This window comes from Mixophyes fleayi, chromosome 2, assembly GCF_038048845.1.
Source record: "Mixophyes fleayi isolate aMixFle1 chromosome 2, aMixFle1.hap1, whole genome shotgun sequence".
NCBI lineage: Eukaryota > Metazoa > Chordata > Amphibia > Anura > Limnodynastidae > Mixophyes > Mixophyes fleayi.
Window position 1 is genome coordinate 171174520 of NC_134403.1, and position 24110 is coordinate 171198629.

Here is a 24110-nt window from a genome sequence, read left to right on the forward strand (position 1 = left end):
ATCCAAAGCTAAAAAATTCTAGGTCACAAAAAAGGGCATCAGATTAAGTATCCACTCTAGCTGGAAAAAAAATAAAAAAAATTATATAACTCTATACCTCTAGAATGTAAGCTGTCATGGGCAGGGTCCTCCACCCAATGTCTCATGTCTGTCCAACCTATCTTCCTTGTTTGTCCCCGTTATGTCTGATGCTGAATTGTTTTTGTATGTCATGCGATTTGTTCTGTTAACTGCATCCATGCATTTATTGTTCTGCTCTGTACCAATGTACCTGTTACATTTACATGTATGTTATATGCGTACTACTATGTCAGGCGCTACAGAATCCATGGAGAACGGCAAATATGCTAGTTTTGTCATTGGAGGAAATGCCAACATCCATTTACACTGTATTATAGGGAGATATTTGTCAGCAGGCATTAACTAAACTTTAATGATTTTGTGAAATAAAAAGATACCAGAGAGAGAGAGAGAGAAAAAAAAAAAAAAAAAGTGTGGTCACACAACAGCCATAGAAGATACAAAAAAAAAATTGTCTTCAAACCATCATACTTAGATTTTCAGAGGGAGGAGAAATTTTAAGAGCGAAAACATTTTCTTTTATAGAGATCATGTTTTTATTATGTTTTTGTGGAGGGGATGAGTAAGTAACACCTGAAATCTTGGTGCTGTCCAAAGGCTATATAATAGTTGTGCTGCAAAACATAAAACTAAAACAAAAACCAAAACAAAAAAAAACAAAATCAGCTTGCAGACAGTGCAGTCTTCTGGCATAGCCGTGCAAGGAGTCCAGCCATCTGCAGAATAGAATTCACACCCTCTGCTACTTTCATGTGTGTGTAACCAATTTCCTGAAACACATATAAGAGGTCATTGTTTTTGGCAACAAACTATTTACTAAAATAAAAACCCTAAAATACCAACCTAAATTAAATGTTATTAACTGTTATTTTTCTGTTGCCACCCCACTTTGATTCACAGGGATAGATTCAACTAACAGCGTGGTGTCAGCTAATACAGTTCAGAATCTCTACTCATTTTCACTAGCATCTCTATGGGACGTGATAAATAAATGAGCGGAGATTTTATTAAAAACTCTGACACGATGTGTCTCTGCGGACTGCTCCGGAAACACATCACGTCACCTCATGGCTAATTCTAATTGGAGGTGCCCCACAGAATGGTGGGTGTAACATGGTCTAGACTGATTCACATGCAAGATAAATGGACTCAACCTGGACTGGTTAAGGAGACTGAATTATTCCTGCCAGCACGGGTGTGAAAATTGTACACAGTGCTGAAATGGTCCATGTAAAGTGTGTTTGTCGAGTCACTGCCTTTATCACCCAGTAGGTGTTGGTGTAGCAGTTCTTTTAAACTCACAATCATGCTATAAGCTGTCCTGTGTTGAACCCAGAATCCTGAGTCAACTCTCTGCTGCCACTTCCCAAGACAAACCTTAAAACCACCTCCCCCAGACAGGGTGGGAAAGTCTGCCAATCCTGTAGTTACGATTGAGAACATAATATACTTGTAATAAATTCTACAGAATATGATTTACCTTTATAAACTCCAACTTGAGATATTCAGGCATCTGGAAGGTCTTACATACTCGAAAAATATTACCTATGATGTCCTCTGGGGAGTAGCCAAGTTTCCATAGATGAGCTACTATCTGTAGAACAAGAAAGGTTAATGTATTTACGCTTACTGTCACAGTACAATAGGTCTGTCAGGTGCATGATGTTTCATCAGGAACAAAGAAGTCTAATTCAGCATAACAAACCAATACCAGCCAGGGCATGTACTACTGACAGGAAGGAAAGCTATAGCTCCCAATCTCTCTATACTTACAGGTCAGATTACAAATGGTGGCAGCATGCTTTATGCAAATTGTCTGATTAAAAGCAGAGTGTCAAGAACAGCTTCTGCTTCCATCAACCTGACCAGATACACAAGTTATTTCCATTACCCCGCCACTTGAACACAACACTGTCTTCCCATGAAAAAGTTTTCACATGGGAGCTGCTTCAGATTTTCTTTTATTCCTCTTTTGAACATTTGATTAAATGTTTCCCTTTCTCAGTCTGAGGCCACTGGTCTGATCAACTGACGTACAGCAAGAGACTGATTTAACGTAATATCCTTGCTTGCAATTTATAGTAGGAGTTATCTCACCCCTAATAATGCGAGAAGCACTGGGGAAAAGGGATTGAGATGTATCCCCCACACCCATTTCAACAGCAAAATCAATGCCAGCCAACAGGGTAGAATTGCTAGAATCTGCTGTCCTCTGTTCATTCTTTCATGTAACCGAAAATGAGGTGTATGCACCCTCCAATTATCCTCTCACTACTCAACACCATTCCCTCTCAATTCCTCCACCCTTCCAACACTTGTATGCATCTTGTCCACCTCTTCAATCTGTCCCTCTCCACCAACATTTTCAAATTATCCTTTAAACATGCTCTTTTTGCAATCAAAAATTAAATTAGAACCCCCTCTATCTCCAACTATCTCCCCATATCTCTTCCAATATGCTAAACTACTAGACTGGCTTGTGTACACCCATCTCGCTTTCCTCTCCCACCTAAACCCCTTCAAGCAGTCTTACAACTCACTAAAGAGAAAGATAACTTCTCCATGTTCAACCTCCTTGACCTCTCTACCACTTTCAACATCAATGACAACCCAATTCTTCAGCATACACATTTCTCTACTGACATCTAGGACACTTCTCTTCCGGCTCACCACCTATCTTTCCAACCACTCCATTTGGGTCTCCATCGCCAACTCACTCTCTCCTCCCTCCATACATCTGTTGGGGTCCTACAAAGCTGCGGCTTCAGCCTTCTGCTCTTCTCATTGCATAAAAACTTTTCCCATGGGGAACTAATTGGCTCATACGGCCTTCACCATCACCTCTATCCTGACAAAATTTAAAGCAATCTCTCCCTTTCTCCGCTATCCCAGGTATAAAACAATCTCACCTTTTACACCGGCACTTTCCTCTCTGTCCCTCAAGTCTACTGCCTTGGTGTTTTCTACCTCCCATACAAAGCCTGAAACCCCACCTTCTCCTCTTGCATCTCTAATATCTCATTATACACTTCCTCTCATCCTTTCTGAATCTGACATGTGCTTCACATCCTCACTAATACTCACATTTCAATCCTGCCGCCAACACTTCTCCTGTGCTGCTCCTACTTGCGGAACTCCCTTCCACACCCAGACTCTCTCCCTGCCTCTAAGTTTTAAAATGATACTTAAAAGCCCATGTTTTCTTAAAAAGCCTACCCTACTTTATCCCCTACGTCTCCTAATGGCATAGCCTAGTTCTGTACCTCTCACACTCCATGCTTCACCCCCCTCCCACTAGATTCCAAGCTCTCATTGGCAAGAATCCTATTTCCCAGTCTTCTTGTCTATTTTCAACCTCATTTGCCCTGTAGTTCTTTGTGGTAGGTTTGTTTTGTTTCCCCACTGCATGGCACTTTGCAATTGGCACCCTATAAATAAATGTTGAGTACACTTACATGAGTGTTAACAAGAGACACCTTAAAAAGCCAGTCTCTAGTGCTCTCTCACAACCCTCCACTGAGAAGGCATTTTTTCACATCAACCACATGTAGTATTGTGGGTAATGTCTGTAAAATACAAACATTCTTTTCAGGCAGCTGATTTACATGCCCCGGAGTTCTCAGGTATTACAGCAATAGGAGAGGATCCCATCATATGGTTTCACAATGCTGACAGTTCCTAATCCACATGTAAGTGCAAGATATATTGTTCCAGGGGGTAATAAGCTACCAATGAAACAACAGAAATATGAGCAATTTCACTTTTATATATTTTTGTGTCTAGCACACAATACAGCTACTGTTGCTCACACACCTTTATATTAACAAGCACCCACTCATTCAGTATGCCATTTTCAATAAATATAATAAAAGCCACACAAACAAACCTTGTATGCTTCATCTATGTTTGCATTCACACAGTGCTGTAACATTTCTTTCACCAATAATGGATGTGGCTCATCACAAACCTAACAGGGGGGAGAAAAAAAAAAGGTTTTGTTAGTTCACATGTACATTATTTTGCATGGACAAGGATCTTCTCTTAAATTTATGGGAGGTCTGCTGTTTTATAGAAATTAAAAGTAATCTCTTAGATTGGCTCAGCAAACCACCGGTCATTAGCTCCTTCACCAAGGATATTAGGGGATCACACAGAAACAAACTCCATGTCGCCATGTAGGACGCCGGTTTGTAACTTTTTAGGTGGAGGAATGCAGTGAGATTGAATGATTATGCTAGAGAACTAGTTTTATATTCATAATAGAATGCAAGATCAAAATGTGAGCTTTATCTGACAAAAAACACTTACCTTAAACACATTTGTACTGTTTACAAATCCGAACCCAGACTGCGTGGACTGCAAGTTATTCAACGCCTACGATAAAAAAAAAAAAAAAAAAAAAAAAGATAAAAATAAATAATTGAAATGTCAGCCAGAATGAAGCTGCAAATATATATCAAAAAGTTGATAAGCAGTCAACGCACACATATAGTACCTGCTATCAACATTTTAGTAAAATACCCCATACTTTCACCAGATAACCCCCAAAACAATTGAAAATAAAGCAAATATTTTTTTGCCACCAGTATCACAATCCCCAAATTCAGAAATCGGTACCTGTCTCATATCCCCTTGTGCAGTGAATACAATGGCCTCAAGTCCATCATCTGCACACTGAACTTTCTCCTTCTCTACCACAGTCATCAATCTAGCAAGAACCTGTGCATCCGTTAGCTTTGTGTAGCGGAGAACAGCACAGCGAGACTGGATGGGTTCTGTTGGGAAAAGAAGAAGCCAGTGACTGAGCGGACGCAGAAGTCAGATTAATCCACAAACAGTGTACTACAGTTTGGAAAATACCTATAATTTTATCAGAAGCGTTGCAGGCCAGAGCAAAGCGTGTTGTCTTGGAATAGATTTCCATAGTCCTTCTCAAAGCTTGCTGGGCTCCATCGGTCATGCTATATGTATAGGAAAAAACATTAGTATAGAAAGGAACATTCAAACGTATAGACACAAAATCTCATGCGTGATTAGAAGCTAAGCCAAAATATGAACTTTTCCCACCACTGGTGGTATCGCTCTCAAATAAGTGCATATATATTGCCAGTGTACCACTGCATTATAGTCCACTTATTACATTACATAGAATTTACCGTTGAGATTCTTGTGGTGTCTCAAAAATTAAAGAACTATACCCAAAACAAAAAATATATACATTTAATGTGTTCACTGGGGTCCTCGGTGGCAGCAACAGTCTCACATCACACTCCTTTCTAAACTTACTTGCAGCTTATTTCAAGCAGTCTGAACTTGTCATTCCCTAACCTGTAAACTTTATAGTTTATGGGGAACAAAAGAGACCTGATCAGCCTCTTTGAATGAGTCCAAGAAGTTTGGCTTAAAATAATGTTAGAAGAACCAAACAACACATCCAAGGTAATTGTGCTTTTGTTTTCTATAGCAACTTCATCTCCACCAAAATAAAAAATAAAAATTGCATGCCTAGCGCACAAAAACAAATATATAATCACCTGTCCGCTTCATCCAGTATGATAATTTTATGACGACCTTTTGGAAGTGTAACCTTCTGCTGTGCAAACATTTTAATTTTGTTTCTCACCACATCGATGCCCCTAAGGAAAATATAAGCAAAGAAATTTGAAGTTTTTCAAGATGTTGATTTTCAAGGGACAGTATACTAGGCGATGGAACTCCATCACGGTTTAGTAAAAAAACGACAGTACTTGCCACGACTTGAGGGTCCCGAAACTCTGATGGCAGACATGCTGACATTGACTGTTTGAAAAACATGAAGTGCACCCATTTCGAAGCGTGAAGTTCCCGGCTCCCAGAATGACGTCAGTTTCCATGGTGAGTGTGATCGTGGCTGTTAAAGGGGCGTTGCAAGGATGTGCGTGCTGTACAAGGTCCATGAGTTAGTAAAAAGCATTGTACAGCACGCGAGTCCTTGCATCGCCCCTTTAACAGCCGCAATCACACTCACCATGGAAACTGACGTCATTCTGGGAGTCGGGATCTTCACATGTTGAAATGGGTGCACTTCTGTTTTTCAAACAGTCAATGTCAGCATGTCTGCCATCAGAGTTTCAGGATTCTCGAGTCGTGGCAAGTACTGTCGTTTTTTACTAAACCGAAAATTAGTACCAAACCCATACTAGGGGTGCATTTAAAATAAAACGTGGCATGTATTCATGCAGAACAAAAGGTAAATGATCATTCAAAGCAAGATGCTATAATCTGGCTTTATGCAGATATCTTATTATTGCTTTGCAATAATAAAGATATAATATATATTACATACAGTAAAGATAAACTTTACTGTATATATATATATATATATATATATATATATATATATATATATATATATATATATATATTTTAAATCTAATCAAAAATACTGATAGACAATTATATGTACGGTGTCTGAAGTGTATGCATATGCTGACCCAAAAAAATCTCTATTACTGCAGTACCTTGGAGCCGTAGACGAGCTAAATGAAGCTGCACCAAAACATTTTTTAATTTGTTAAACACAATAAATGAATGTTAGGAAATAGCTTCGTCAGACTTAGTTTGCAAGTACACTTTCGGCTATAACTGCTTTCCCAATAACTCAATAAGTAAATTAAATCTTGATTTTTTTATTTATTTATCTCTGTAAGTGGCAAATTTTTATGTTGACAAACAGAAGTTGAAAACACACTACCTTGTATTAGGTAAGCATATGGATTTTCACTAATGCTGGAGAGTTTAAAATAATCACATTACATTAACTTACCTATCATTTGAGGCATTGAGCTCTAGAACAGCATCCTTAAATGATGGGCCCAAAAGTGCACGAGCCAAACACAAAATACTTGTTGTTTTACCAGTTCCTGGAGGACCCTGTGAATGCAGAACAAGGATTTAGTTTTTTCATTATGTACAGTGTATCATATATATTCTTTAAAAAACCCAAAGTACTAAAAACATGTTCTTGCCAACACCAAAACCTTCATGTTGTAGAAAACATAACTTAATGAACTATAAGGTAGGAGTAATTGATGCCTACAATAGATGTAGGGAGTATACACATGGGTGTTTTAAATATAAGAACATGGCATATGTGTACTGTTGTAACATATGTAGTTCCTCTTCTAATGACAGTTGACTTCATTAATGTGAGCTACCATTTGGAAATGCACTTAATAGGTTTCCCTAAAGTGAAATATGGAATTCCCTGCAATACATTTACATGCCACCAGACACTGATGGAAGCACACTACTCATGTGAAATGAATAGTATGCAGCGCATGCCTACTGTGCGTTGTGAATCACTCAGCTTTGTGTCTCAGACTGAATTAATGAGTCACTTGTAGTAAACACAAAGGCAGCTCCATCCTGGAAGTTACCAGCACCAAACACTCTTCTACGCCACCATGTCTGAAGGGGCCAGCGCAGGTCCAATTGTCTGCTGGTGAAGGGGGATGACAGCTTTTGAGAACTTCCTATCAGTCATTTGTAGTGAGTAGGAGAGTGGTTTTTAAAAGAATGTTCGTTTTTCACAATTTATACTAAGAAAAAAAAATATTTAATTTCCAAATAAGAAAAGTTTATTTTTTTTTATATTTAAGTGATGCCCAAGATTGGGGCTCAACGCTATTTTGGTCCACATCCACCAATATAGGAGCCAGTCCTGCACTGACCAGCATGGGGTTGGTAGCAGGAACCCATGCTTAGTGTCTTCCTGTTATAATGCAAATCAGCCCAGGTTGAGGCAATTCTTAATCATGTGTTATCAATAGTATCGTATATAACATTAACATTGGTGTGGAGAAATCCTACCACACGGGCTATAAGAGCAATAAGAGCAGATTCACCTAGTGGTAAGACATTTTGACACTCGCTACATCTGTATGCAAACATGGTTTTATGCTCAGATTGACTTAATGACTTGTCTAGACTCTTGTATGTCGCAGAGGGCGATTGATGCTCATTTTTAGCCAGTTACTATTATGTTATATTTGGTGCTTTGCCAACATAATTCATGGCACCATGTGTGTGTGTAAAAGCACATAAACTGCAAGATTAAGAATTTACTAAACAAGAAATCAATTTGCACCTAAATTGTACACACAGATACTTACAGCAATGATGATATTTGGAACATTTCCCTCTCTTGCAAACACCTAACAAAGAACATAATATCAGTGAATCTCCTCAGAATAAAAAAAAGTAAAACGACAGAGTGCTCTGATAACTTTTATTTATGTTACAAAACTGTGCAATTCATTAAAGTGGTCTATTTAAAAAAAAAAACATGGAAATAAAATATCAAGAATCTTCACAGTGGGTAGTGCCAAGTATTCACAAAGGTATGTCCTGCCCAAATTATAACTTTTCTATTTAGAATAAGTCAGTAGCACATTGGACAACACAATCTTCCGGCAGCAGACCTACAGCATATGCAGTGACAAAAAGGTGCTCTAAATCTAGTCAAATGTACCTTAAACACCACAGAAGTCTTACCATTAAAAACAAACAGCTTTTTACTTGACCTCTTTCTGATGTTCCCGTATTTGTGCTTTTATATTATCCTTAATGAAGGTCCACACATTCACCAAATTTTATCAGTTCAGTGGGTTTGCGTCCTCAATTGCTAGCTTCGGCCGTAGCGTGCTACGAGCTGGGCTTCCAGGACAGTCCCTCCCTTAGAGGGGCTGCTTTGGTACGTCCACATGGTAGCAGTGATCCCCAGATAGGATGAAGGAGAAAAGAGGATTCTTATACTTACAATAAATCTCTTTCTATGATTCCATCTGGGGGACACTGCGTTCCCTCCCTTCTGTTCCTTTGCTGTTTGCTTTTTGGTTGTTCGACTCCCTTCCTTGAGGGCTTTAGAATTACACTAATACCACTTTCATACTGCCGCCCCTGCAATATCCCGGGTTTTTGCAGGGTCTCGGAGCGTCCCAGCTCAGAAACACCATTCATACTGCACCTCAGACCCGGGAATCTCCCGGGTTGACCCCATTCATACTGCACAAGTCTGTGCCCTGGCAATTTGTGGGAATCATCACCAGAGCAGTTTTCATTGGCTGAAAAAATGGTGATGTCATTAAAAGGTGACTGGTTAATGCTGGAACACAGCATTTATATGTCTCATAATCTGGGGATGTGATGATTCACGCAATCAATATAATAATGTGTATAGTATTTGGGATCTAAGTATCTTTCTTCATCACTCAGCGACTGAACTTATTCGGATTCCTGCACAATATTTACAAAAAGGTATGGTAAGAAGATGTGTACCAAGATATTGTGATTTAAAGGTGCAGGGATAATAACTATTGGTGCTTAGAATTTAATTTTACTCTATGGTAATAAAACGAGGCAGCAACTTGGCATGTACATTGAGCTTTCTTTTTTGTAACCCCTCTGTGGCTGAAGAATGAGCATTATACAGCTGCAGGGACTGGCTAAATGACCTTTAATTGTTGATGACCTTTATATACTACTTATATTCCAAATTTAGTGTACTTGTAGCTCTATTCTGGTTGATGTTCTTAATTTTCTCACAATCCAAACCCAATTACTACATTTTACTCTTTCCCCTTTTAATAAAGAATAAAGAAATCTGTACTATAAAACAGATCTGTATTATAAAACATACCCCTCACCATTGCCCCACAGTTCTTCATGATTCACTGACAGGCAGACAGCCAATCATCTTGTTTTCTGTGCAACCCGGGTTGAAAAACCTGGGTTTTCCATTCATAGTGCAGGCAATCCGGGTCCGACCCGGGAATTACCCCTTGATAAATCCCGGGTTGAAGACCCGGGATTTTTGACTTGTACCATTCATACTGCACCAAGACCCGGGTCGTTTGAGCTCGACCCGGGAAAAACCCAGGATTTTGGTGCAGTATTAATGGGGTATAACTAGCTACAGGGGGGTTGCAGAGGGGAGGAGTCTGCCAGCAGCCACAATTTAACTAGTTAAGTGGCAACTCCACACTCCCCAGCTACAACCTCATGGTAGCAGTGTCCTCCAGATGGAATCAGAGAAAGGCAAGTATAAAATCCTCTTTTTTTGGTTTTGCTTGTATAATTTGATTTGTCTTGTCAATCAAGAGCATGCATGCACCAATGAAACACAGCTCAAACAAGTTAATTCATGACTGCCCAGTGACCAATTTTGGTCACTGGGCAGAAAAAAAGACTAAAATTGTGCAGTTTCCTGCACAAATAGTGTGACTGATGTCATCTCAAAATGTAGAAACAAAATTTTGACTTAAAAAAACCCCAAAAACAACCCAAAATTTAGTTACCATTATAGCATTTTTTGTAAGCAAGTTGTAACTTCAATAAATCATCTCTCTATTTTGAGCCTTTTCTCCATCCGGAAACTGAATACTCTAGTATTCTCCACAACCCAATGACATCACAGGCTGACTCGTCCTGCCTTATCGTAATGAGGTGGGGAGGTAAGAGAGCTTAGACTGGAGTGCCTTCCAAAGTCTGACATGGGCACTGCACTTGTACCATCAAGAAGTGAGCTCCTCTCCTCGGTGTTCACATTACAGAGGTCCCTAGCACAGTGAATGCAATAATAGCATTGAAATTAAAAGCCACAATCAGCAAGCATAAAACAAAAGCATTAGGAGTGAATTTATCAAGCTGCGAGTTTCTGGCGGCTTTGAAAAGTGCAGACGTTGTCTATAGCTTCCAATCAGATTCTAGCTATCATTTTGTAGAATGTACTAAATAAATATCTAGAATCTGATTGGTTGCTATAGGCAACATCTCTACTTTTCAAACCCACCTGAAACTTGCAGCTTGATAAATTTATCCCTATGTATCATATTACCAAGTGGCTCTTTTTTAGCTAGTGTACAAGCTGGCAAATAATTCAAACTTAATTTTTCATGTTATAAAGACAATTTCATGATAGTTGAACTGCAAAGTGAAAAAATTGCTTCTTAGCAGGAAGGCAACAAGTGATTTCCCCAATCTGTATAAGTTGCTTACAGTCCCCCACAGGATTGGAGTTATGTAATACAATTTAAAAAAAACTGTAATAGGCAAGAAATTTTACTGATGGGACAGTTATCTGGCTTCTCTCACAGGTACAAAGCCAACTCTAGTTGCTATGCAAAAGTGTGAGGAGAAACTGTTGGATTCCATCTGCTAAGATATTAACTAATAATTTGAGTACAGAGTATAATATATCAGACATCGTGCCAGATCCTCACCTTCCTTTTGGCTAACCATGATGTGTGACTGGAGGGTTTGGTAAGGCATTGAAAGTGCTAATAAAAGATGTCTGTTGTGATTGGAATTGTCTGTAATATCTATATCACTAAGGTGCTCCTCACCTTTATTCCTAGTAACAAGATTTTCCTAATTTTTTGGGCTTTATTTGTTTAGTTTATTTAGGCTTTTTGTGTGGCAGTTTCCATTTATAACGACCTTTGTTATTCCAGATTTACTCAATTTTCTATACATTTGATTTATTTGCACTTAGGGGGGTATTCAATTGTTAGCGATAACGGAAAAAACCGAGCGCTCAAAAAATCTTAGCGTTAATACGGTAATCACTCGCGGAATTTCAGATCCCTGAGCGGCGAGCTGAAATTCCGCGAGTAAACTACCGTATTAACGCTTTTCGCACGCAATATTACCGTATAAACGGTAATATATTTTTTGAGCGCTCGTTTTTTTCCGTTAACGCTAACAATTGAATACCCCCCTCAGTGTTAAATTAATAGGAATATACTAATTTAAGCAACAAAGTGTAACTGCGATGCCACCTAAAAGGCCAATGTTTGCAGTGGGAATAACTGCACAGCAAGAAGCAGAAAAAGACGAAGGGCGAAGCGGGATAAAGCCCAACGATAAACTATGACTGATGACCAAAGAGAACGCAAACGTGATCGTCATGCAAATAGGACTCCTCAGAAAATTGTCCGTCACAGAAAAAACAATGAGCGAACAGGGCAGAGGTAATATCACATAAACACCTACAATGTCAGAGAACAGCGATTAATTTCTTTCTTACAATCTGAGACAGTGATCTTACTGTTGGGACTTTGATGGCTAGAGAAAGCTCTTTCTTGGTCAGGGGAGAGCTTCAAGAGAGGTTACACCTTCCTGATAGTGAAATTCTTAAATCATGGATGACTATCTTTTGGCACACTTTAACAGGACTCTACAGCCAAACGCCAAATTGGAACCATACGCTACCCTCTTAATTCCTTCACTATAATTATCCTCTTGTCTGCGCTATATAAGAATCTTCATCCAAGTCTGATACACAATTTATTCTTCTGCATACTTGCAATGTGGTATATCCAGTTTTAGATCTGTTTATGTAATGGTCATAACCTACAAAGAGAAGATGCATACATCCAGAAAAGAGAATTACCTCAAGGCGACTAACAGTTTCTTCATTGCCAACAATTTCATTCAGTTTTAACGGTCTGTATTTTTCCACCCTATTTAAAACAAAAACAAACAAACAGTGCATGTTACTTTCATAGGCAACCACATCATCTTTGAGGGCTCCATCTGCTGCCCTCCAACCTTCCAAAGGGCCACACACAGGGAGGGAGAGCACATTACATTCCCTCCGACCCCATTATGTAATGGAAGTAAACTTCCTTAAAGCAGAGAATAAGATTGTCAAAAGCGAGCTAGGGGTGGGCGCTGAAGGGTCGGCAAGCCAACTGTTGCCCACCACCGTTCTAGTATCTTACTGTGAAACATAATTTGAAAGGGAAAGGGTCATGTTTTACAGGACTTAATAGATAAATTCTGCCGTGAAAATTATTTGCATGCTTTTTCCACCATTTTGAAAGCAAATTTGCATAAAACTTGGAAATGCAGATAGGTCCCATATAATCATGATACAGCAGCTGATTAGTTTGATTTGGGCAGCATTGCAACAACCATGCATGCACAAGCTGGTGTTTAGAAGTGTTCAGTGCTCTCCCCCAAAGAAATTGACACCTGTGTGGGGGCAGTTGTAATACTTTGCAATAATACTGAAAAATGTTGGAGATTATTGCCCACACCTGCCAGGACTTGTCAGACTGGTGGTCAGTGGTCTAACACACACTACTTGCTGTAGAGGTCACATAGTGCCTGTTCTAATAGGAGAAACAATAGTTTGTTCTATTATAATAAGACTATGTTGGGCTCCAAGAGCCAGATGGCAAGTAAAAACAGCCGGGTGAAGCACATTGGAAATAGGTACTGGGGAGAACACTGGTGTTCATAAATGACAACTTCATAAAACAAGGGGAGGGCAATTTTGATAACGACACACAACATTCAATGGGAAATTCTGTTTCCTTATCACAATGGTGCCTAAATTGGCTCTTCATCCAATCTAATATTTAAAAGAGAAAATTTGTCCTTCTGTCTTTCTATACAAATCCACATTTTTCAAGCGAAGATCGTGAAATTTTGCATACGAGTGTATTAAAACATGACGGAGGCAACTAAAAAAATTTAAAATTGAAATTCATTACGGGGTGGGGGTGGCGAGGGGGGTAACACCTAAAAATCATCGAAAACGAGCATAACTCTGGAATGTCTGGAACAATTTACACCAAACCTGGTACACATATGACTTACAGTCTGACAACAAATATTGTGGGGGCAAGACACCCCTAGCACTCCTAAGGGTGGGGGTGGCGAGGGGGGTAACACATTCTTTCAATCCCGGGCAACGCCGGGTATTCTGCTAGTATTTTATAAAGAAGTCTTCAGCTGTCTCCATCAGGGATATCACTATCATACTGTCGACATGCTGGGGGATGCCATAGAGAAGTGTTCATGGCAAACAGACACAGGACGAAAGGAGAGTTCTAGGTTACACCCGATCTCAGAAACTCCTGGCATATTGTCTGCAGAATGAGCAAGATTTGCACAGCGAAAATCTAAAGGCAACAAAAAAACATAACTTAGGGATGTCCTAAAACTCACCTAGGTTACTACTCTGCATGATCTTGTATGGCAACTCCCAGCATTGTACCACCAAGATAGAGGGTGCCCTAACGGAGACAACTAAAAAGTATCTTAAAAATCTTATCACCCACACATTACATTGTGAATAATCTTCAAAAAAAAAAAAAGTACAATCTAGCACTTTCAGAACCAATGGTGCATCTGATCATACTAAATTGGTACACAGTCATACCATTAATCTCATACAATTGTGAATATCATCATCATTTATTTATATAGCGCCACTGATTCCGCAGCGCTGTACAGAGAACTCATTCAAATCAGTCCCTGCTCCAATGGAGCTTACACTCTAAATTCCCTAACATAGACACACACACTAGGGTCAATTTTGCTAGCAGCCAATTAATCTACCAGTATGTTTTTTTTTTGGGAGTGTGGGAGGAAACCCACGCAAACACACGGAGAACATACAAACTCCACACAGATAAGGCCATGGTCGGGAATTGAACTCATGACCCCAGCGCTGTGAGGCAGAAGTGCTAACCACTGAGCCACCATGCTGCATGTGTGTAATACACACATATATATATATATCCCCTTTCCCTTTAAGGACACATGCAACACAATTCCCTGCATACAGATTTGTTTGTTGTGAAAAGCAGAAACACCCATGCAAAAAGTAAGCAGCATTTCTCACTTGTCAGATTGAAAAACACTGCATCTTTCTGGCTGTAAAATTGCATTGATGCTTAACTTTCTTGTAACAAGTCTAAATATTGCTACACACTGGTGCTTACCTTGTTTGAAACCAACCTCATAGGAGTGAAATATAGGAAATTCTATGCAAGTACAATATGCCACAAAACTATTGCTGAGGCAGAGTTCACCTGCACACACTGGCCTGCCATGCCACCCATACCAGGGACTGTGCCACTCGCACAGCTGCCAACATTTTAAAAGTTTCCAGCGTAAGTATATGCAATACTGGCTTGGTCAGGATTACTGAGCTTCAATATGGCACACTGCATTGTGTTTTAAATTGCCCCTTTGCATATATAAACGAACACAAGCCAGACAATACAATACATAGGTTATAAGCTTTATTGTGCAGCTAGTGAGAGACAGTGAGTAACTATTACTACTGGCTACTGTGCTACTTGTGACCTCACACGCACTCACCACGGCAGCTCATGGGCCCCAGCAGACCCCTTACTCCCCGATACCGACTGATCTTTAATTTCCTGCCCACCGCTCGGCGCGTCCTCCATTTCCACCTCCATGTTTATTTCCCGCCAGCGCCACAGATGCCGTCTTACATCAGCCCCACGTCACTGGACGCTCTCTCTCTGTGTACCGGAGAGCTGCACACACAGCCCTGGTGATTCCGTTTCCTCAGCGTTATTAATATTATATATGTTTACACTGCAGTCCAACATTAGAAAATGCGACTATTGTTCATTACTCTTTCCCAGTTATAATATCTGAATGTAAGATGCAGAAGTGATGCATTTAAAGGCCAGGAGATGGCGTCCACGAGCCTTGCACATAATTATAATGGAAAAAGCATAGCTTCACATAAATGCCGCATGCTACAGCATTAAGTTATAGCACTTCCAGAAAAAAACCACATCTTTTCCACAGAGATTGTTCTTCCCATTCCTTATTCAATAAGGAAACACCTTCCGGCCTCTAGGTTCCTTCTGGATGCGCACTGCAGCCGCAGGACGCTCTCTTCAGGGCTCTGCCGGAACTCATCCCTCCTATCGGGGGCCATTTCCCCCTATATTAGGATCCTCCTTCCACTCCCTCATTGCCAGAGTATTGGTTCACCAGTCTCCAGCATTCCTGTGTCCTTCTCCCCGTTCTTGCATTTTGACATTCTGATTCTGACCTACGAACCTCACTCACCTGAGCCCATACCTCCTTGCGGGGGTCCCTGGTGAAAATCGGGGGTTGCGTTAGACTCCGTGCCTCTCAGTCTAGTTGCGTTAATACCAGTCAGTGGCTATCTCTATCACGGACGTGACAGTATACTCTGGCCATGAGTACTCAGGATGAACCGTTTGCCCGGGATCCTCTACACCTGTCTCAGCGAGTGGACCAGCAGGAAGTGACCCAGGCTCAACTCTTGTAATGCCTTCATGGAACTTCACCAGGAACTTATGCATACCTCCTTCAGAGAAATTTGACGGTGATCCTCAAAAATCTGTGGATTTCTCAATCAATGTGCCATACAGTTCGAATTGACACCGGATAACTTTTCCTCGGATAGAACCAAGGTGGCATACATTATCTCTCTCCTTTCAGGCCAAGCCCTAGCCTGGGCATCCCCGTTATGGTAGCAAGACGACCCTGTGCTTCAAAACTCTACAACTTTTATAGAAAATTTTCGCAGGGTTTTTGACGAACCTGGGCGAGTGTCATCCGCCGCATCTGGACTACTAAGCCTGCGTCAAGGAACAATCTCAGCTAATCAATATGCGGTGGAATTTTGAACCCTGGCATCAGAACTCCGTTGCCATGACAAGCCCCTATCTGCTACCTTCTGGCAAGGCTTGAATGACTGCATAATAGATGATCTGGCATCTCAAGATCTCCCTTCCAAATTGGACGATCTTATCTTCTTATGTATTAAGGTAGATATCTGCCATCGTGAACGCACACAGGAACGTGATTGAGGCCGTCGTTACTTTCCTCGCCAGGCCCCTTGTTTTCTGCCTCCTGTGCCCCCTACAGAAGAACCAATGCAGATAAACTGGTTGCGTCTTTCTTCTGAAGAACGTGACATACACATGAAGAATCGTTTATGCTTTTATTGTGGGGAGCCTGGACATCTTCTTTCCACTTGTACCAAAAGGCCAGGAAATGCTCCCCCCTAGGTGATAGCAGGTAGGTCAGCCTAGGATCCCAGTCCCTTTCTCCCTGTCCTCAAAAAGAATCTGAATATGTCTTATGCTGGTTACCATTCTTTCTCCTGATGGGCCGCAACTACTGTTTGCCTTCGTGAACTCAGGGTCCGCCGGGAACTTCATATCCTACAGTTTGGTCTCTAAGCTTCATCTCCAGACCACTCGTTTGCCACAGCGTTTGGCACTGACTGCAGTATATGGAAACCGAGTCTCCAATGGCTCTATCACCTGTATTACAGTCTCTATTCGGCTTTCTGTAGGAGCTCTCCACTTTCAATGGATATATTTTCTGGTACTCCCACAATCTGTCAACCTGATTATTTTGGGTCTACCTTAGTTAAGAACACACTCTCCACAATTTTATTGGCATCATACACTAGTAGTATCCTGGGGCCCACCACTCGTTTGACACCAGTAGTTCCTGGTAATTCAGTTAATTACTGTCGAGTGAGCTCTCCTCAGGTAATTCTCCCCAAAGCCTATTCGGACTTCCTAGATGTCTTCAGTAAGATTGCTGCAGAGCGACTACCTCCTCATCGTCCTTGGGATTGCACCATTAATCTGATCCCAGGTAAAACCATACCTAGGGGTAGAGTCTTTAAATTATCCTTACTAGAAACCCAAGCTATGTCAGAATATGTATCTGAGAATCTCAAAAGAGGTTTTATCCAAAAATCCTTCTTTTTTGTGAAAAAGAAGGATGGGTCACTTAGACCATGCATCGATTACCGTAAACTTAATGCCATAACAGTGAAAAATTGATATCCACTTCCGCTTATTCCCGAATTATTCGATTGCATTCGCGGAGCACATATCTTCTCCAAGTTGGATCTTAGGGGTGCCTATAACCTAATCAGGATTCGTCAAGGAGATGAATGGAAGACTGCCTTAAACACCAGGGACAGTCACAGCGAGTATCTTGTAATGCCCTTTGGGCTTTGTAATGCCCCTGTGGCCTTCCAAAAATCCATTAACAAAATATTTTGGGATCTCTTACATTCCTACGTGGTTGTCTATTTAGACAATATTTTAATCTCGCAAGACCTCCATTCTCATCGTGTACAGGTTAAAGAAGTGCTTCTTCGTCTTCGAAACAACCATCTCTATTGCAAGTTTGAGAAATATCTTTTCAAAGTGTCTCAAGTACCCTTTCTAGGATTCCTGCTTTCCTGAGCTGGCCTGCAAATTAATCCTATCAAGGTAAAATCCCTTCTCAATTGACCCCAACCCACAGGGTTAAAGGTCACCCAACGATTTATTGGATTTACGAACTAATATCGTCAATTTATCAAGAACTTTTTACACCCTCATTTCTCCCATTACTCGTAAGAGTGGTCAAGTTAAAACCTGGCCTTCCGATGCAGTCCTTATGTTCAAATCCCTCAAAGAAGCCTTCTTTTCAGCACCGGTTTTAAGACAACCTGACCAATCCAAAGCCTTCTTCCTGGAGGTGGGTGCCTCTCTGGTAGGAATAGGAGCTGTCCTCTCCCAGAAGAGCTCCTCTGGTTCTCTCCTGCCCTGCAGGTTCCTCTATAAAAAAAAAAATTCCTCTAACGAATCCAATTACGGCATTGGTGACAAGGAACTTCTCACCATTATTTGTTGGAGGGTGCCCTCTTTCCAGTCAAAGTATACACGGATCATAAAAACCTTACCTATCTCCAATCTGCCCAATGTTTAAACCTTAGACAAGCTCGCTGGTGACTATTCTTCAGCAGATTTTAGCTAAACTTGACCTTTCGGCCTGGCTCCAAGATGCTCTCGCTCGATCATTTGATCCCTCTGATGTAAATTCTGTTACAGCCAAACCGATCATCAATCCAGTTCAGATTAGGGCACTGACTCAATCCGCTAACAAGTCTTCTCCTGTGGGTCGTTCCTTCGTTGATGTCCACCTTCGCCCTAAAATCCTGAAATGGGTCCACTGTTTCAAATTTGCAGGCCATGCAGGTATCAAGACGACTGTGGCTTTTCTCTCTCTAAATTATTAATAATTCATTCTGACCTGCAAGGTTTGTTCCGTCATAAGATCCCCAGACATTCTACTCCTTGTACCTGAGACTGCCTGGTCCAGCATCAGCATGGACTTTATCACGGACCTCCCAGATAGCTACAGATTCAACACCGTTTGAGTCATGGTAGATAGTTTTTCCAGATATGCCCACTTTGTTCCCCTTAAAGGTCTGCCTTCTGCTCCTGTGTTGGCACGCCTGTTCATCGAACACATCTTCCGCATTCACGGATGCCCTCGGGGGATCATATCCGATCTCGGGGTACAATTTATTTCTAGGTTTTGGAGGTCTTTCGGCAATCATCTCGGGATCAAATTGAAATTTTTCTCGGGGTACCACTCTCAGACGAATGGCCAAACAGCGAGTTAACCAGGATCCTGAGACTTTCCTTCGCTGTTTCTGTTCTGATTAACAGAATTCCTGGAATGACTTTCTTCCTTGGGTGGAATTCACACTTAATAATCATGTACACAAATCTTCTGGTTGTATTTCCTTCTTTACCATCTTTAGAAGGCATACAGTCATTTCTACTCTTTCAAAGTTACCTGATTCTTCGGTACCCGCTGCCCAGACCATGACCCATAACTTCTCTCAGATTTGGTCCCAAGTGCAAGCAAAACTACAGCAGACCTCTGATCGCTATCAATATTTCTCTGACCATCATCGTAGAAATTTTCCAATTCTCCGTGTGGGTGATAAAGTTTGGTTACTCGAAATTTAAAACTACATGTACCATCCCATCTATGAAATTTGCACCTCGCTATATCGGTGCTTTCCCTGTTTCCCATGTGATCAACCCGGTGACCGTAAAACTCCAATTGTCATCCTCTTTTCAGGTACACAACTGTTTTCACATCTCTCTACTGAAACCGCTCATACTCAATGAATTTAGTAGTAAACCTCCTCCTTCTCCCATTCAGACTATCCACTGTGAGGAATTCGAAGTTGAAAGTATTCTGGGCAAACAGACCCTCAGGGGCAAGATACAATTCTTGGTGCATTGGAGAGGTTATGAACCAGAAGAAATATCATGTGTCAACAAGTCTGACCTTTATGCTCCCCGTCTGTTGGCCGAATTTTTGAGAACTGCCGGAACTCATCCCTCCTCCTATCAGGGGCCATTTCCCCCTATAATAGAATCCTCCTTTCACTCCCTCATTGCCAGAGTATTGGTTCACCAGTCTCCAGCGTTCCTCTGTCCTACTCCCCATTCCTGCATTTTGATATTCTGATTCTGAACTTCGGCTTGCTCCTTGACTTCTCCTTTGTCCTTGAGATTTGGTACCTTTTTGTCCACTAGTTCCTGACCTCTGCTTTTCTGACCATTCTTCTGGATTCCCCTTTGTACTTCCCCTTGTCCATCCTGTGTACTACCCATTGCACTGGTGACTACCTGGGAGAACCACGACCTGCGCACCTCACGTTGCTGAGCCCATACCTCCTTGCGGGGGTCCCAGGTGAGATCCGGGTGTGAGTTAGACTCCACGCCTCTCAGTCTAGTTGTGTTAATACCAGTCAGTGGCTATCTCTATATCACAAATGTGACAGTCCAGTCAGGTGCCTCTTTAGTTACATAGTTCACTTACTGTTCATAGCCCAGTGTAATGTAGTAGTAGAGATTTGCTCCTCCACCTATGAACACCCTTTCGCTGGTGTTCCTAGGAAATATTGGTCCTCTCCCTATCTACCTTACAGTTACTGAGTAACCATCACTGGGTTCCATAGTATTTAAAGCGAATATATAAATTACAGCTGGCTCCTGATGTGATGGCAATGGAGCTCTGCTAACCAGAAGCTAAGGGCTAGATTTACTAAACTGTGGGTTTGAAAAAGTGGAGATGTTGCCTATAGCAACCAATTAGATACTTGTTGTCATTTATTTATTACATTCTACAAAATGACAGCTAGAATCTGATAGGTTGCTATAGGCAACATCTCCACTGTTTCAAACCTACAGTTTAGCAATTATACTCCTAAGTGTCATTTCTAGACCTGCTGTAGTTTGGTGTTTCTCAAACCCAGTCCTCAGGGCCCCCTAACAGTGCCAATTTTCCAGGTGACAAGATAAATAATTAGCACCACCTGTGGATCTGTTACAATGTGTAAGTCAGTAATGAATACACCTGGTCTAAAGCAAGGAGATATGTAAAACATGCTCTGTTAGGGGTCATGAGGACTGGGTTTGAGAAACACTGCTCTAGATCCCTGCCTCCTTTGGTTTTAAGGCGTAATTATGGAGTCTGGTCGACTGGCAAAATAATGTTAAGTACTGAAACATTGCTGAATTGAAAAAAATGGTGATCCTATGGGAACAACTCCTACCAAAAGAGAACTCCAATGAAAAATGTCCAACCTCTCAAATTATTGAACCACTGGGGTCCCTCAACAAAGATCTCTTAAGCTCATCACACCTCACAAAAAGTTTTGAGCACATGGATGACATCTCATTTTTCATTCACTGTGAATTTTCTCAGGTGTCATTTGCCTGATTGTCCAAATTTAATATTCTCAATGAGCCGTGTAGTGAACTACATAAGCAGAAATAAGCACATTTTCTCACTGTCTCAATTACAGAATATACTGTGTGAGGATCACATAAATACAGTGGCTCTAAAACCAAAATATACACACACTTGAATACTGCAAAACCTGGGACAGTACCTGCAAATTAGGGCCAACTGGTAACTATAGGATATATTATGCAGCATAGTGATTGATAGGGGTCTCTGAATTTGTTCTTATGTATAAGTTGTTACACCCACTGTTCAGTGCTGCAAAGTTGTGGAGCATTAATAAAAACAAGAATGGCGATGATGTCAATGAAAATGGCCCCAGCTTGCATTTTTAGTTCGGTAGCATTTTCCGCAAATAAAAACATCCATGTAGGATCTTGCTGTATAGTTGTTTTTTTTTACTATGGTCATGTTTACTGTCACTTTTAGTTAGGATCAGTGATTCCTACCACAATTGATTAGATCTTTTCTATGTTTTGTCTGTTTCAAAGAGAAGGAAGACTAAAACCTTTGTCCATGTAGGCCAAGGAAAATGTCCATTTGCCCCCTATAGAACAGCCCTGAGTAGACTAATGAAAGCAGGTAATGTTTTTGTTACTATGATTTCCTACACTGTGTAATACATCTAGTATTTTATAGCCTCTATATTGTAGAATATTAGAATTTTGATTGTATTATATTTTATAAGGCTGAGTTTGGCCAGGTACACCGTTCCCCACAAAGTTCGTGTGCTACGGCATCGGAGGGGATAATGATCAGTGCGCCTAATGTAAAATTTATATGAATATGTTTAAAATGTAATTAAATAATATTTATTTAATCTTACCCTGGTGCAGTGGTAGATTAAGGCTTTGTGTGGCCCAGGGCACTTAAGAAAGGGGGGTCACTGTGGTCTAAAATTAGCATACAGCATAGTGCCATGTTTCAGGAAGAGAGAGAATTTCTTACTAACCCAAGTTTGAGTCACATGTAAATAATACACTATTATAAGTGCAACCACAATAGGGTGTTGGTCAACGATTGCACTTAACTTGTGGCTCACATCACTTTGGAAATTATACTTATCACCATATTTTCTTTTGTTATTCAAATCACGGGTTGTTGGTGATTTGGCTTATTTCTCAGACTGTTTTGCACTATGTCCATATTATTTTCTTTGGAGCACAGCGATTGAGTGGATTTCAAATCCACCTCTGGATAAACACACATAAAAAAAACTCCACATGAGATAATTGGGACTATAAAAGGAACTGAGATTCACCTGTTATCTTATTTTAGAATTTAGTATTTTTTTACAAGGAAAGTGAAAAATGTTTTTAACAGATTTATTTATATTGTGTTTGTGCCAACACATATTGTTTTGATTTGTTGTATACTACACTATTAGGTCCATTGTTGATCTAAATTAATAATAGTGCCTCTCAATGATCTAAGTTAATAATAGTACCCCTTGATGATCCTAATTAATAATAGTGCATCCTTGATGATTGCAATTGATAATAGTGCCCCCTTGATGAACATGTTTAATAAAAGTGCCCCTTGATCTTAAGAATAGTACATCTTTGAAGGTCATAATTAATAATAGGGCCCCATAATAATAATGCCTGCCCGGTTGATTTTAATTAATAATAGTGTCCCTTGATGAGTGTAATATAATAATAGTGTCCTCTTGTTTATTGTGATTAATAATAGTGCTCCCTCGGTTAAAATAATAAAAAAACGCTGCCCTCTTGATGATCTAAATTAATAATAATGCCCCCTTGTTGATTGTAATTAATAATAGTTCCCCCTTGTTGAACGTAATTAATAATAGTGCCTCCTTGATGATCTTAATAGTGCTCTCTTGATGATCGTAATTAATAATAGTGCCCTGTTGATCTTAATAATAGTGTCCACTTAATGATCTTAATTAATAATAGTGCTCTTTGATGAGTGTAATAATAGTGTCCCCTCGATGATCATAATTAATAATAGTGTCCCTTGATGATCGTAATTAATAATGGTGCTCCATTGATTAGTGTAATTAATAATAGTGCCTAGTTGATTTTAATTAATAATATTGTCCCTTGATGAGTGTAATTAATAATAGTGTCCATTGATGGTTGTGATTAATAATAGTGCCCCCGTGATGTGTGTAATTAATAATAGTGCCCTCTTGATTATTTTTATTAATAATAGAGCCCCCTTGATTATTGTGATTAATAATAGTGCCCCTTGATTGTAATTAATAATATTCTTCCTTTGATGACTGTTCGTAAAAACATGCTTCTTTGAGTGTCCCTTGATGAATGTAATTAATAATAGTGCACCCTTGATGATTTAACTCAGGCTTCTTCTTTTCCCTTCTTTTTCTGCACTATATGCAGAGACTCCCTTAAGTGTTGTCGACGTGATCTAATAATGCTGCAGCACTAAGGAAGCTAGGAACCTCTGCTGCATGGACCACCACTGGTCTTTGGAGTCCATGAGACAGGTTTGGGGCTTAATTTTGTTCTGCCCTAGTTGTCCAATGGGAATTGGGGCATCTCACTGAAACTAAAGTTTTGTGGTGTCTCCCATCCCTCATGAGCCATATGATGACATCTAGCTGCCACAATTCAGCTCCAAGTGGCAGC

At 40.3% G+C, this 24110-nt stretch overlaps 1 protein-coding gene across 1 annotated transcript; it reads right to left on the reverse strand.

The window, feature by feature from the left end:
• Positions 1–593: 593 nt before the first annotated feature.
• RFC2 (replication factor C subunit 2) lies at positions 594–15704 on the reverse strand. The gene is made up of 11 exons (XM_075194988.1): positions 15241–15704; positions 12515–12584; positions 8235–8276; positions 6887–6993; positions 5616–5717; positions 4942–5042; positions 4699–4856; positions 4390–4455; positions 3968–4048; positions 1562–1675; positions 594–851 (listed from the first exon to the last, which is right to left on the reverse strand). The coding sequence occupies exons 1-11, from the start codon at positions 15339–15341 to the stop codon at positions 744–746; spliced, it is 1050 nt and encodes a 349-aa protein (XP_075051089.1). The 5' UTR covers positions 15342–15704; the 3' UTR covers positions 594–743.
• Between the last annotated feature and the right edge of the window lie 8406 nt (positions 15705–24110).